The sequence below is a fragment of the Micromesistius poutassou genome (assembly GCF_964030765.1).
Source record: "Micromesistius poutassou genome assembly, chromosome: 11".
Lineage (NCBI taxonomy): Eukaryota > Metazoa > Chordata > Actinopteri > Gadiformes > Gadidae > Micromesistius > Micromesistius poutassou.
In genome coordinates this window covers 5,897,969-5,913,441 of record NC_140281.1, presented here as the reverse complement: position 1 = coordinate 5,913,441, position 15,473 = coordinate 5,897,969, and the positions used below count along the sequence as shown (strand labels likewise).

Below are 15,473 nucleotides of genomic sequence, written 5' to 3'. Positions count from 1 at the left end.
CTTAAGGGAATCTCTGCTAAGTAACCATGGCAACTTATCCGACCAAACTAACCTGGTCGGTAGCAGGCTAACTGTCAGGCTAACTTGATCTGTGTTTCGTCCAAGTCCATCTGTCGGCAACAAGTGTACCATCAGAAGGTTCCGCCTAGTCCTCACAATTTTGTAATAAATGTACATTAGGGCTGTCAAGCGATTAAAAAGAAAATGATCTAATTAATTTGCAGGCTCTGTGATTAATTAATCTAAATTAATCGCATACTTACATTTTGCCGAGAAAGTATTTCAAAATAATATAATTCAAATAAATTATGGCAGAGTGAGTCTTACAATTTCCCTAGAACTCAAATATAACTTGCAAAAACCCATGGTAAAGTTAATGTTAACATTAATATTACTTTGTCACAATGACAAAGATTCTGCTGCATCGGAAATTGTGAAAATTGGACATTAATACTCCGATATTAATCAGAATAAGGTCTTAATCAGAATATGACGCTGCCATGTAAACACCATTCTCCGATTGCCTTAATTAGATTATGGTCATATTCGGAATAAGCATAATCTGAATAAGGTATGTGGAGTATTCCAATCATATTCTGATTATTGAGGCTCATTCTAGACATGTATACACCTTAATCGCATTATAACGTCCTTTCAGAATATTCTCAGCATTTTGCGACAAGCCGACAACTGAGTCACATTATGGCAACAAACTGACATCAGAGCTGCCAACTCTCACGGTTTCACCGTGTGACGCTTTTGCCTGTTTACACACGCACACACGCCACACATCCAAATTCTCACAGCAAAAAAAAAAAGCAGAGACACGTTCGTTCCTTTCCAAACTCCCCGACGGTAGAGTGAGACAGCGGGAGAAACCTCAAGACCCCCCCCCCCATCAACAATCCCGATCGCTCGCAATCCAACACTCCTCCCCCCTCCCCGTCAACAATCCTGATCGCCCGCAATCCAACACTCCTCTCCCCTCCCCGTCAACAATCCCGATCGCCCGCAATCCAACACTCCCCCCCCCCCCCCCCCTCCCGTCAACAATTACACCCGCGGACCCTGCTATAAGGTATGCATTACAAGATTCTACAGAATCTCACTCCGGCCAAAACCCAAAAGTTGGCAGCCCTGTGACTTACAACGCGTGTTGTTTACTCGTGACACACGAGTCTCACATTTGTTATGTTGTACGTGAGCAGATAACGTTTAAGTTTCATATTTTCAAAGTTGTTCGTGAGCATAATAATCAATAAAAAAAACGAAATTATAGTATAGGGTAGAGCGTTGCTATGGAAATGTAACCCTTATTTTTGGTCTGGTAGCGTCCTCCGGTCACTTCAGGATCGTGGGAACATTCGGGTTACAAATAAATAAGTCAATGCAGTTGTTCTCAGTGTTTGTGAGAAACACTGCTTAATCAGTCTATGCTGGGCTACATGTAAACGGGGAATATGAACAGAGTATTCTTTTAATAACTCATGTAAACACCTTAATCGCAATTTTACCATAATCAGAATAAGGTCCATAATCGGGTTAAGGTTGTCCATGTAAACGCAGTCACTGATTCTCCAGTAATCCTTCCTAAATTACTAATTGCGTGGGGATTGAACCCCGGACAACCGGGTGCAAGTCTGACACGTTACCTTGAGACTATCTCCCTGATTTAAAATATGTTATGCTTAACACTACTTATGCATTACACAGATCAGCAATTTTTTTTGCCAGGCAGCCTCCCTGCTTTTATTAATGGTTACGGTGTTCCCTTTTTGAGTTATTATATGCTTGTACTCCTCATAGACCTCCACAAGCAACTTCTGTTCGCCGCTGGAAAAGATCCCGCTTGGTCCTTTTCGGACATTTGATCCATGTTTCGACATTCACGGTTCTGGGCTGGTTACATATCTCGGGAGAGCATGTAATCCACGATAACGTAAGCCTGGTTTGAACTAACCTGTGCAAGGCGCGGCTGAACTGCGTTGATGGAATGGCTTAAGCCTCAAGTGGAAGTTGGCGGTAGTAGTTCTAACTGGGGTTAATCAACTAAGTGCCGTCTTCGTTAGCGACTTTGATGGAATAACCCTCTGGGCTTGAACTTCCTGTGTTTGTTTGTAGTTTTCCATGTCTCTTCCTGTTCCTCAGTTCTGACGTGGTAGTTCCCTGTGTATTTTGGTATGTGTCTGTGCCATGTCTTGTCTCCTGTCTTCAGTTGCTATGTGTTTATGTTTACCTGTTTGCGTTCCTGTCTTAGCCCCTTGTGTATTTCCTGGTTTGTGTTTTGTGATTCACTCTGTGTGTCATGTTATTCATTATGTTCTTTGTTGTCCTAGCCATGTGCTTCAGTTAGGTTTCCCTTGTCTTGTGATTCTGTTTCTCCGCCCCTCACCTGAGTCTCGTCTAGCATTCTCGTCATTACCTTGTTCCCTGCCCACCTGAGTCTTGTTATTAGTTTGAGGTTGATTGTTGTCTTGTCCAATGTTCTCCTGAGGGGTATTCCATCAAAGTAACTAACAAAAGCGGCGCTTAGTTCATTAAGCCCAGTTAGAACTAGCGCCAACTTCCACTTGAAGCTTAAGCCGTTCCATCAATGCAGATCAGCCGCGCCTTGCTCAGGGCCCCATTTCCCAAAGCATCGTTAGCCTAAGTGGTTCGTAAAGGTTATTGTACGAGCATCATAGAGTTTTCACACCGTTTCCCGAAAGCGTCGTTGCGTAACATTGTAACGTTGTTAAAACCCTTGTAGCTAACGAGGGCTCGAAGGGCACTCGTAGAGCGCGTTCACGAGATATGTAACCAGCCCATAACCGTGAATTTCGAATCATGGATCAAATGTCCGAAAAGGACCGAGCGGGATCTTTTCCAGTGGCGAACAGAAGCTGCTTGTGGAGGTCTATGAGGAGTACAAGCATATAATAACTCAAAAAGGGAACACCGTAACCATTAATAAAAACAGGGAGGCCGTCTGGCAAAAAAATCTGCGATCTGTTGAATGCATAAGTAGTATTAAGCGTAACATATTTTATTTGAATATTGACCATAGATTTATAATCAGGGAGATAGTCTCAAGTTAACATGTTGGGTTAGCGACTTGCACCGGGTTGTCCGGGGTTCAATCCCCACACAATTAGTAATATAGGAAGGATTACTAGAGAAATCAAAGAATTTTCATGCCATTTGTTTTCCATTTAAGGAATTAATAAAATTAATAAAGGTAATTACAAAATTAAGCCAACACCAAGAATACTATTTAATACTCTGGACGCAAACTCGGGTCACACGTATCACAGGGCAAGTGCTAGACCATTCACCCAACTGCTGATTCCTAATTTCGTTGTAATACATAATCTGTATAAAAATGTGTTGAGAAAATAGCCACAGTAACAATAGATAGCAATTCATTGAATTATTTCATTTGCATCATTTAATAGATTAGACCCTTAGTGAAAATATACGCTGTTTGTACTTCATATATGTACATTTATGACAAAATTGTGAGGACTAGGCTTGGCAGAACCTTCTGATGGTACAATTGTTGCCGACAAATGGATTTCTCTAAAACACTGCTCAAGTTAGCCTGACAGTTAGCTTCCGACCAGGTTAGTTTGGTCGGATAAGTTGCCATGGTTAAGTTGCCATAGTTACTTGCCATGGTTAAGTCATGTTAATGGCGAAGATGAAGTGTGGCGTCTGTGCCTTTAGTCTAGTATTGAGGTGTCGCCCAGTGCATATAGTCTCCAAAAAACGTAATACTCAAGTGAAGAAAAGGGAGATCGCACACAAGGGCTGAGAAGTTCCAAAAGTGTATTTTAAAAGCTGAAACAACAATTACAGGCCACATAACCAAGGGGTAAACGTTTCGGGTCTAGCCCTTCATCAGTGTTCCTTGTACGTGACGTCACAGGGCGCAGCAGCCTTTTAGAGGCTCGCCTGCCAATCACCCAATCACATCACAGATACTATAATAGTTACATCACAGATACTATAATATCACAATTATGTACAAACATGTACAGGAGATGTAACAACATTTGTATACAGAAACATATAGTTACACAACATTTTCATAGTGATACCATATTTAAATATTTGAAAAATATATATAAAAAACAATGAACAATATTTAGAAAACAGAGAGCTGTTGATGATGTATTGATATATTGATGTATTGATCTAGGTACCCTCACCCTCATCACCCTCGTCATCATCATCAACATCATCATAGCACGTTTGGTTATCTTGGGTCCATGTAGGCCTAGTCCATTATTCAACCAACTATACTAATTACAACAGTTACAGCCAACATGTTAAGGTAAATTCATCATTGATACCACTAGGGTGCAGGGTTTTTAGTGTAAAGATCCAGAAGGATTCTCTTTGTAAAAGCCTTTTTTCAGTGTCCCCACCTCTACGTGTGGGTTTCACCTGTTCAATAACTGTGAAGACGAGGGAGGCCAACTGATGGCCGGCTTCAGTGAAGTGCCTCGCTACTGGTGCTTTCTCATCTTTGCATCTAATTGTGATGTTATGTTCTATGATGCACGTTTTTATAGGTCTGTTGGTTTCGCCTACATATTGTTTATTGCATGGGCACGTAATCAAATACACTACCCCAGCAGTGTTACATGTGGTGCATTGTTTAATTTTGTAAGTCTTGTCTGTGACGGAGCTTGTGAACGAGGTGGTCTTTCTAGTATTATTTTTACACGCAGGCAGCACACCCTTTGCACGGAAAGAAACCAGTGATGTTCCTTAAACGTCTGGCTTCCTTATCAAAATCAGACGCATGTGTACAAATCTGTTTTATTCTGAGTAATTGCATGTAGGGGAGTCCTTTCTTTAGGTATGTAGGGTGTGTGCTGGAGGCATGTAATATGCTATTTTTGTCAGTCGGTTTAGTGTATAAGGTAGTCGATAACTTCCCTCCCTCTAAAGAGGCCGTGGTGTCAAGGAAAGAGACAGATTTAGCGTCAAATACAGCACTGAATTTAATGGACTCAACCATATTATTTAAATGAGATGCAAAGTCATTAAATGTTTCCCCTAAACACACAAAATACGTCATCCACATACCTCCTCCACAGTAAGATGTTATTGCAAAAAGGATTGTTATTCCATATGTATCTTTCCTCCAGATACCCCATAAATAAACATGCATCATCAGGTGAGAATCTAGAGCCCATAGCCGCCCCTTGCTTTCGTAAATAATATTCGTCCTCAAACAAGAAAAACTTTTTATGTAATAGCATAGAGATAATCTCGATAAGAAATGTTGTAGGGGGGGTTTTATCAGTTCTTAGATCAAGAAAATATTGCATAGCAATGATACCTTTATCATGTGGAATGTTTGTGTACAATGATACCACGTCCATTGTTGTGAGGAAGGTCTCCTGGGCATTCAAGTTTACGTCGATCTTGGATAGTTGTTCTATAAAATCGCCTGTGTCTCTCAAGTAAGACAGTAATGTCACGACCAGAGGTCTGAGGATGCGATCTACATACAGAGATATGGGTTCCATCAGGCTGTCATTGCATGCCACAATCGGACAACCAGGAGGGTTTGTCAATGTTTTGTGGACTTTTGGCAAGACATATATGACTGGCACTACTGGATGGTTCTTGCTCAGGAATTTCAGCTCGGTCTGGCTGATGTAGCCTTTGTCACACAAATCTTCTGCCCAAATCTCATATAGCACACTTCATTAGACAGCTGTAAGAGTATTTCAGAGGTGTATAGTTGTTGATCCATCAAGACTATGCCTCCTCCTTTATCAGCAGGTTTCCAAATCACACCTTGTTTTTTTCCAAGTTGGGATAGTATCTTCTGCTCCTCGTACCTATAGTGTGTGCTGCTGGTTTCGGACATGATGTTCTCTATGTCTTTGTCAACTAAGTTGCCAATTATGTACATGTTTGTACATAATTGTGATATTATAGTATCTGTGGTGTAACTTTGGTGATTTGGATACACTGTGACTCCAAATGCAATCATGTGACTTGGGGTAATTGGGTGATTGGCAGGCGAGCCTATAAAAGGCCGCTGCACCCTGTGACGCGTCACGTACAAGGAACACTGATGAAGGGCTAGACCCAAAACGTTTACCCCTTGGTTATGTGGCCTGTAATTGTTGTTTCGGCTTTTAAAATACACTTTTGGAACTTCTCAGCACTTGTGTGCGATCTCCCCTTTCTTCACTTAAGTCACGTTAATGAAACGCAACTCTAGCTGAAAGAAGCCAGGCTAAGCGAATTAAGCCTGGCTTTGCGCTTAGCTTGGTTGATGGAATACCCCTCTGCCTCTTGTTCTACCTTGTTCCCTGCCCACCTGTGTCTTGTTAGTCATGTGTATATTTAAGTCCTTTCCTTGGTTCAGTCCCTTGCTCATTCATTGTTTCTTTTGTCGCGTTGCACCTTGTGCCTTGTGCCTCGTGTTATGGTAGGGTAGCGTGTGCTTAGGGTTAGGGTCAGTACTGATGTCACACAAAGGGGGGGGACTGAGCCTTTCGGGGATGCTTCTTTTTTACCCAATCATGACACTGATCTGTTTCCAATGAACCTGTTCACCTGTGGAATGTTCCTACAGCTTTTTTTGAGAATTCCTCAACTTTCCCAGTCTTTTGTTGCCCCTGTCTCAGCTTTTTTGGAACATGTTGCAGGCATCAAATTCCAAATGTGTGAATATTTGCAAAAAAACAACAGTTTATCAGTTCGACCATTAACTATCTTGTCTTTGTAGTGTATTCAATTGAATATAGGTTAAAAAGGATTTGCAAATCATTGTATTCTGTTTTTATTTACGTTTTACACAACGTCCTAACTTCATTGGAAGACATGTCAGTATCTCCCAGTGCCTCATTCCAAGAAGGAAATAATTGCAGAGAACAGCATCCATCATTACCCTACTACCTTTTGTTGACTACTATCAGTGAAGATACTTATCTCATCATTATGAGATAGTTATGTCGTCATTATGAGATACTATCTCGTCATTATGCGATAGTATCTCGTCATTATGAGAACGTGATATTATTTTTTACTCATGTGAATGCAGTGAGCTTCCGTAGAAAAGTCATAAATCATACTATTTTACTGAGAATTTATAATATTATATTTCATTATTTTTTGTTGTATTGCATATTAATATCTCAACCATATTAATTGACAATGACTTTGCATTATGCTGCAGTATTTGATACCGTTATACTGTGGCAGCAACTAAACAAACGAAAAGCCTTTAGGGGTGAAGTTCACTTCAAACACCAACCTTCATCCAGGTAGAATTGACTCCAGTTCTATGTTTAATGTTTGAATTCTGTGTTCCCTGCAGTGGCCTTGTACACACTGCTGAGCTTCATTCAGATGAGCGTCTGGGCCAGGGGGAAGCACAGGGCGTACACCCGGGAGTTTAAGGCTTACCCGGGCCTACGTATGGCCATCGTACCCCTGGTGCTCTGACCGCCTGTGGAGCTGGTGCTCATTGCTGAGTTCTTGGAGAAGTTAGCATTGCGGTGAGAATAAGGCCCAGTCCCATTTCTCTCCCCTTAACAACAACACTTGCTTTGAGTGCCCTTGGCTGCAAGTCAGCTCCTGAGCTGGCTAGCGTTCAAGGGTTGATTTTAAGAGAGAATAGGCACTCCCCCTTGCTCCCCTAAGTATTGGGACACCCTACCCCTTCGTGGGAACGCGCAAAATCTAGGGTAAGGGCTCAAATCTCGGAGAAGGGGGAGAATTGGGACAGGGCCTAAGTCTTCCTCTTGAATATACTGAGAATACTTGTTTTCCTTTCTTTTCTTTTTTTACAATTATAAAAAGGTGTATTGCCAGTTTGTTTGATAAAATGTTATTTTAAATGTTTGTATGCAAACTATGCAAACCTCCTGGTCACCACTGGATGGAGTAAATGTCACAGCTTGCAAAGGAAGGTGAACCCAAAGTAGCGATCAGATTGATCAACAAAGTGTGGCAGAACCTAGGGAACTTAAATACATGAAACACATGCAAACATAATTACAAAACAACACAGGTGGTGACAAACAACACAAAGCTAAAACAGGTAGTTTGGTTAGGGCAGGATCATAACAGAAAAGCTGTGTGCGTGCTTGTTTGACTGAATGGACTTTTATTGCTAAACTAGCCACACACAACTAAGAGGACGTTGCAACCTCTTAGTCACAATTCCCTCCATTCTGAACCCGATTCATGAAATATGAGTCCTCTACAGACAGCTTCGGTCATCCTTTTTGGGTCGACATGCCTTTGGTTTCCCAAAGGTCAACATTTGTAAAGTAGGCCTATGACCAACCTTCTGTCAATAAGTCTGAAGCGTTCTATTCAGAACCCTTTGAAAGATGTAATGCCTCACAGACTTCTTGACGGTAACTTGACAACCGTAGTTGTCGTAGTTGTGCAACCAGCAGGTCGATACAAAGAGGACAAATAAAGTTGTTTGTAGAGGTGACATAATTGTAATTGCACCAAGGTCGACTTTGATGGCTCTAGCCTGTGAATATAACAATCATGTGTCTTTGTCATAGTCCCCATTGTCACTGTACATATTTGAGGACATGGCCTGAATAATAGGCTATTAGCGTCTCTCAACACAAGCCAATGTTTACTTGTACTGCGGTATGTGACTATAGGTTGCTTTTGATAACATGACGGTGTGCAGTTGTATCGCAAAGGTTTGGTTTTGGATAGCAATTTTTCCAAAAGAGTTAAAGCCTACTTTCAGTTATCGAACAGGGAAACAACCTTGAAACAAATTTTATATATCGAAAACATGGATGTAGTAAAGAATGAACTTATCTTAATCCACCTTATCCATGAATTGTCAATCACTACACTATGTTAAACTTGGATTTATAAGCTTGTGCAACTCTAAATACATAGTACAATTTGGTAAAAGGACTAAGCATGAAGGCTGTATTAGGCGCTTCTGAGAGAAGGTCAAGCATATCGGAAACTTAGGGTATAAGGCCACGGCGTGTGGTGTGTGGAGCTCTTTCGGGCCAGTTGTTGATTTTGAAGTCTGGGTTGAAAAAGGGGTTAAGCTTCTCGGACAGATAGGTACGATGTGTCTGAGTACTTTAAACGCCGGTACTATAGAAATAATCACAAATGGGTAATGGCCATGGGGATAAAATGCCCCCCTCTTTCATAACTCTTAGAAAAAAACTAAAGGATTTGGGCTAACTACTTTTTCTCTAACTTCCATGCTACTGTAGAAACATGGAAGTGCAATATTGTGCATACCTTGGAAGAGGACCCTCTATGTAGATACAATTTAAAGTAATGAAAATACAACAATTCTTATTTACATGATAGTGTTCACTAATTAAGCATACTTATGAATATTATGTTGTGTTTCTTCAAAGTCTGTACTGCTAGATGCCACTCAATCCCACACACTGCACCTTTTAATACAATCAGATAAGATAAAAAATGTATCCTTATAAACTATCCATTGAGGCAATTGTGAATAAGAGGTGGAAATACGCAAAGGTCCTCTTACTCGCTTACGGCTAGGTTTATACTGATGTTTACTGCAATACAGACCTTACATGAAACTAGAAACAGTATCACGTAAGGCTGGGTATGATGTTAAAGTTAAATTCATTATTTTACACCGTTTATATATATATATATATATATATATATATATATATATATATATATATATATATATATACACATGTATATATATACATACATATGAACTACTCAGGACATCAAATACAAATAGTACAAATAGTTTTTGGTTTTATTAGAACATAGCAATTCTCACACAATGAACATTTTTAATATCCAAGGATAGATGTTAAGACTTCAAGACGTTTAATGTTGTTATTCTTAAATGAAATGAATGTAATAAATAAATCAGAATTGTGAGCCATTACCTATTTTTTTAAAAGGGCATTTATTTGACATTGCTTCTCTCAGGAACACCCCTTTAATGACCTACTGATGAGATTCATTCATAAGCGGACAGAAATGTGGACGTTCAACCAACATAGATGCCCATGGTAAAAAGCGTATGGACAATAATCAACATCTGAATAGATAATTATAATAACATGAATTATACTTAAAACATTATTCAATGTAATCAGTAGCAGCAGAAGCATTGTGCAACAATCAACAGCAAAACAATGCATTAAACAACTCTCCAACTTGGTAAAAAAAATGTGCTTCTAGGTGCTTTAACCAGGGCTGCATCAATAAAGTGCTTAGCCTTCACCTTCCCTTTGCTTGCATTCCCTGACTCACAGAAAGGCAGAACAAAGAAGATTCACCTCCTTTGGCCACTGCAGCATAAGTCCTAGCCTGGCACCTGAAGTCTTCAGACACTACAGCTCTAATGAAAATCTCATTGCAGGTTTGATCATATCTGTTGTACTTAATCTGTGTTTGGTCGCCATTAAACAATGTGAACAATTGTTTTCACTAGGCTGAGAAAAGAATTCCAGTGATTCCTGTAAATTCAGTCGTAGGGGCAGGGGACCCCTTCAGCAGGCACAGACAGGATTACAGTAACACCCTGCCTTTGGAAGTCTGGCAGGTTCTGTTGACCTGGTAGGAACCAGTAAATCAGCACCAGCATGTTGTTGCTGACCCCTAGCACACACGCACGCGTGCACGCACACACACACTTCCTGCAGAGGTGTAGGGTGGAGCTTCACTTCCTCTTCAGGGGCGTGACCTTGACCTGTCGCCGCGCCCCCGCCGCCCTGGGGTGCAACACGATAGACTCTTCCCCTCTCAACTTCTGCTTGGCAAAATTCACAAACACCTGAAGCAAAAACACAAGCGTGAACTCCTGCTGGTGTCACAAACGTTAAGACAAAACATACTCAAAGTGAGACAGATTACCAGGACATGGAGGGACAGAAAGAGTGCATAGAATATGCTGACAGCAATATATAATATATAACTATATTTATTTATAACAGTTCAGTTAAATATTATCATACCATGGTCATTTATTTCTTACAAAAACATTTACAGGTTTAGTGAGGCCTCTCTGGAAGTAACGTAAGTAAGGTAAGGTGTGAAGTGCTTTATTCCAGTAAAGAAGATACCTGGTCCAGGGTGGTCTGTGAGACTGAGTAGTCCTCTATGTGGAGCTGCTCCTTGTTGACCAGCAGCGTGTGGAAGACCCTGGCCAGGGAGGAGCAGCTGACCTGGTACTGCAGCGTGTTGTGGTGCCTCTCCCGCTGCACGCAGCCGGGGAACATGTCCTCCATCAAGTCCTCTGCAGGGTTCAGGTCCGGACTGAGACCCGGTGCCGCCCCCCGGATCTTCATGGTCACCATGTAGCCGTCTCCAAACCTGCCCTCACGTGCACACACACACACACACACGCGCGCGTGCACACACACACAGAACAGAGACATTTTTAAACAACTTAAACAATTTGTTTCATATTATGAATGATAGGATTTATGTTAACTAAACCTGCATCATGTAACTAACTATTAACCACTATTTATGTATCTATAAAGTTTTATTCTCGTCCAAATGATTAGGCAAAATGGTAGCTACAACTAAAGCCACTAGAGGTCGCTGATGGTAAATAACAGTGCAGGTTTAAGACTTTTTTTTGTGTATTATCCCATCGAGCATTTCCTCTTCAAAATGAATTCCATATTGTTTACATTTTGTTTTGCAATTATTTAGCCTAAAATTAAAACTGTTATACTGTTTATATTGCACACAAATTGGACACATCAAAAATTGTTAATGAAATGTTTAACCTTGCCATCAAATGTTTATTCAAATTGTGTAATGTTTTGACTATGCCTTCTTGTAGAGAGAGGGACTAGATGTGGAGGCTGAGGGTTCGCCAGGAGGACCTACTTGTACTTCAGATGCTGAATGGTGCCCAGACACTTGAAGGACCCATTGACCATGATGGCTAGCCGGGTGCACAGGGCCTCACACTCTTCCATGCTGGGAAGGGCAGAGGCAACGTGGTTAGAATACACACACACACACATCCATACTCACACATACAACCGTACGATCTACACACACACCCATCCATACTCACACATACAACCATATAATCTACACACACATCCATGCTCACACATCCAACTATACAATCTACACACACACATCCATACTCGCACATACAACCATATAATCTACACACATAAATCCATACCATCTACACCCATACACACAAACTTTCATACCATCTACAAACACATCAACACCATCTACACACACACATCCATAATACCTACACGCACAAACACACATCCATTCCATCTAGCCTCGCACACTCGTACACGGGCGGCTTGCCTGTGGGACGTGAGGACGACTGCGCGTTTGTCCTGAATGACACTCATGATGGAGTTCCACAAGAAGCGCCGGGAGTGGGGGTCCATGCCTGTGGTCGGCTCGTCCTGCCCAGAGGAAGTCAAGTGATCTCTTAGGCTGGAGTACGTCCTTGGAATGTCGTATTATTATGACACATCCTTACGCCTACTATGGCAGTCTATCACTGTATGTACAGGCCTCACCAGCAGCCTATCACTGTATGTACAGGCCTCACCAGCAGCCTATCACTGTATGTACAGGCCTCACCAGCAGCCTATCACGGTATGTACAGGCCTCACCAGCAGCCTATCACTGTATGTACAGGCCTCACCAGCAGCCTATCACTGTATGTACAGGCCTCACCAGCAGCCTATCACTGTATGTACAGGCCTCACCAGCAGCCTATCATGGTATGTACAGGCCTCACCAGCAGCCTATCACTGTATGTACAGGCCTCACCAGCAGCCTATCACTGTATGTACAGGCCTCACCAGCAGCACCAGGGCGGGGCAGCCTATCATGGCGATGGCGGTGGATAGCTTCCTCCGGTTGCCGCCGCTGTACGTCCCAGCGCTGCGACCCGCGTCCTCCGACAGCCCCAGCTTCCAGATGGCCCACTCTGACACCTGGAGGAGAGAGGTAGGATTCAACAATGTTTTGTCTAGCTGATCCTGGACCCCTATGTCCACACTGTACATGTGGACATAGGGGAAATAACGTTTATTTTGAACTATTGCAATAGAGCTTACAATTTTCCAGACAACTGCTGTTTATTCCACTCTGATTAATGCCACTGAATGGTAACTGTATTCATACTGTGCTTTCCTAAACTCCATGGACACTCCTTTCACTTGACAATGAAGGCCTGATGATTACCCATTTATAAACCCATTCACACATGGGCGAGCTTGTCCATGCAAGACAATTCAAGTGGTGGTAGAAAACTGTAGCACCTGCTCTTGCCACTGCATTCAGGTATAGGTATTTCAATCAGGGACACCTCCACCCCTAGCTGAGAGGAACTGAGGACGGCCACTTCTTGGTTGCTAAGCCCTGCTGCCTTGCTCACCCTGGCGACCTCGTACTCGGGCACTCCTCTGAGGCGGGCGTACAGGTTCAAGTGCTCCCTGCCCGTCAGCAGCTCATCAATGGCATCGAACTGGGGGCAGTAGCCCATGTTCTGGTGCACGTCCAGGATGTTGGTCAGTATACTGCAGACAAGAAACATACCAGAAAAAAAAAAACACACTGGTTTTCCCTGCAAAAAAGTTATTTTTGTGTATTTAGTTATCAGTTGTTTAAACCACAGAAACAGTATAATGCTACGTTCCATTTACTTCATAAGTGGACATTTTGGTAATATCAGTTCTAGCCAGGTTAGCCATACCAGTTAATAAAGACCCATTACGCAGTATTTCGCTTATGTGACACTGTAGACACATATATATAATGTAGTCTGCAGAAAGAAATTTGACCGTACTGTGTGAAAGACATAATGAGAGAGAAGACAGAAGTGCTGCTTAACAGTATATTACTACATGTGTCCCTACTGTTGATGTATGGAGCAGCCATCTTGGATCCTGAACTTCTTCCAGTTTAAATGTTCAACCGGGAACTCAGAAATTCAGACTTCCCAATTCAATGGAATGGGTCTTGAAATTCCTTCCCCATACAGGTCAACCAAAACAAGCCGACACAGAGGATGGAATACCAGGAGAGGACCTGGACTCACCTGTGGCCTCTGACCGAGGCCTCGCCCCAGCTCACATCGATGTCCCCTGTCAACATCTTGAAGGTGGTGGTCTTCCCTGCTCCGTTCACCCCCAGAAGACCAAAACACTGTGAACGAGGGAGACAGAGAGAGAGACACACAGAGACAGAGAGAGAGTGAAAGGAGAGAGAAAGCAGAAGAGAAAGAATGAGAGAGAAAGCAATAGTGATAGAGAGAAAAAGAGAAAGTCAGAGAGAAAAAAATATTTGTTGCTTCAATACGTTTTGGCGTGACATCGCCGAACCAGTTTGTGAATGCGTCCTACTCTGGACTCACTCCTCAGTTCATTTTCGGTCTCCATGCTATCCTCTGACCAGAATGCCTCTGGGCGCAATGGAGAACAAGTCAGAGCACTGAAACGTATAATGTAGTGCTGAGCTGAAATGCTACTTCAACCAAACACATCTTTCATGCTTTGAGTGCAGTTGTTTGTTCTTCCGTTAGAGAAAATATGTCACCCTGTTTGTTTGATACCGTCGTGAGAGTGGATTCAACAAATCTTGCTTGTTTACGAGATGCCTTAATGGTGCATCCATAGCGCAATCCTCAGTACAGTCATCATTTCAGTTTTGTATTGTTTCCATAGTTGCAGAGCAGTGAAAAGAGATTGTTCGCCTGCAATCAAATTTAGGGAGACGCTGCAAACTAGACCATGCTCGAGTTTTGCATACACCACAACACACAACATCTTGTTTAAAATACACAACTTGAACAACATGTGAGAACAATGCCAGCTTGAGGAAGGCTGTTAAGAGTTTCTTTCTGATCCAAGTATGAAACTTACCTCGCCAGGTGACACGCCTAAGCAGATTCTGTCCACAGCTGGAATGGTACTGCCCTTGTACGTCTGCGTCACACAACGTTTTCACAGATCATTAGCATCTCAGAGAATGAGCCAAACTAAACATGTGTTCTTTCCTATCTATCAACCATGTCTCAATGGGTATGGAGCCATGCAATACAGCACTCATTTGTTGCTGGCGGCAGTAGCTCAGGAGCTAGAGCAGGGGGGTATTCCATCAACCAAGCTAAACCCAAAGCCGGGCTTATTTTGCTTAGCCTGGCTTCTTTCAGCTAGGGTTGCGTTCCATTAATGTGGCTTAAGGGAATCGCCGCTAAGAACCATGGCAACTTATCCGATCAAACAACCATCAAGCTAAACGTAAAGCCGGGCTTCTTTCAGCTAGAGTTGCGTTCCATGAACGTCACTTAAGGGAATTTCCGCTAAGTAACCATGGCAATTTATCCGACCAAACTAACCTGGTCAGGAGCAGGTTAACTGTCAGGCTAACTTGAGCGGTGTTTCAGAGAAATCCATCTGTCAGCAACAATTGTACCATCAGAAGGTTCCGCCAAGCTTAGTCCTCACAATTTT

The 15,473-nt window shown here is 42.2% G+C and overlaps 2 protein-coding genes across 2 annotated transcripts in view; one reads left to right on the top strand and one right to left on the bottom strand.

Moving 5' to 3' along the window:
• Positions 1-7,458, top strand: part of tecrl2a (trans-2,3-enoyl-CoA reductase-like 2a) — a gene marked incomplete at both ends in the record, with an annotated part of 36,865 nt that extends 29,407 nt beyond the window's left edge. The window contains one exon of the mRNA XM_084474852.1: positions 7,331-7,458. Coding sequence (XP_084330978.1) covers positions 7,331-7,458 — 128 coding nt within the window. The remainder of the gene's footprint in view (positions 1-7,330) is intronic.
• A 2,940-nt stretch (positions 7,459-10,398) lies between these two features.
• LOC311355121 (retinal-specific phospholipid-transporting ATPase ABCA4-like) overlaps positions 10,399-15,473 on the bottom strand; it is a gene marked incomplete at its 5' end in the record, with an annotated part of 92,749 nt that continues 87,674 nt past the window's right edge. The window contains 8 exons of the mRNA XM_084474851.1: positions 10,399-10,792; positions 11,082-11,331; positions 11,860-11,952; positions 12,310-12,413; positions 12,819-12,953; positions 13,397-13,538; positions 14,060-14,166; positions 14,883-14,945. Coding sequence (XP_084330977.1) covers positions 10,679-10,792; positions 11,082-11,331; positions 11,860-11,952; positions 12,310-12,413; positions 12,819-12,953; positions 13,397-13,538; positions 14,060-14,166; positions 14,883-14,945 — 1,008 coding nt within the window. The 3' untranslated portion in view covers positions 10,399-10,678. The remainder of the gene's footprint in view (positions 10,793-11,081; positions 11,332-11,859; positions 11,953-12,309; positions 12,414-12,818; positions 12,954-13,396; positions 13,539-14,059; positions 14,167-14,882; positions 14,946-15,473) is intronic.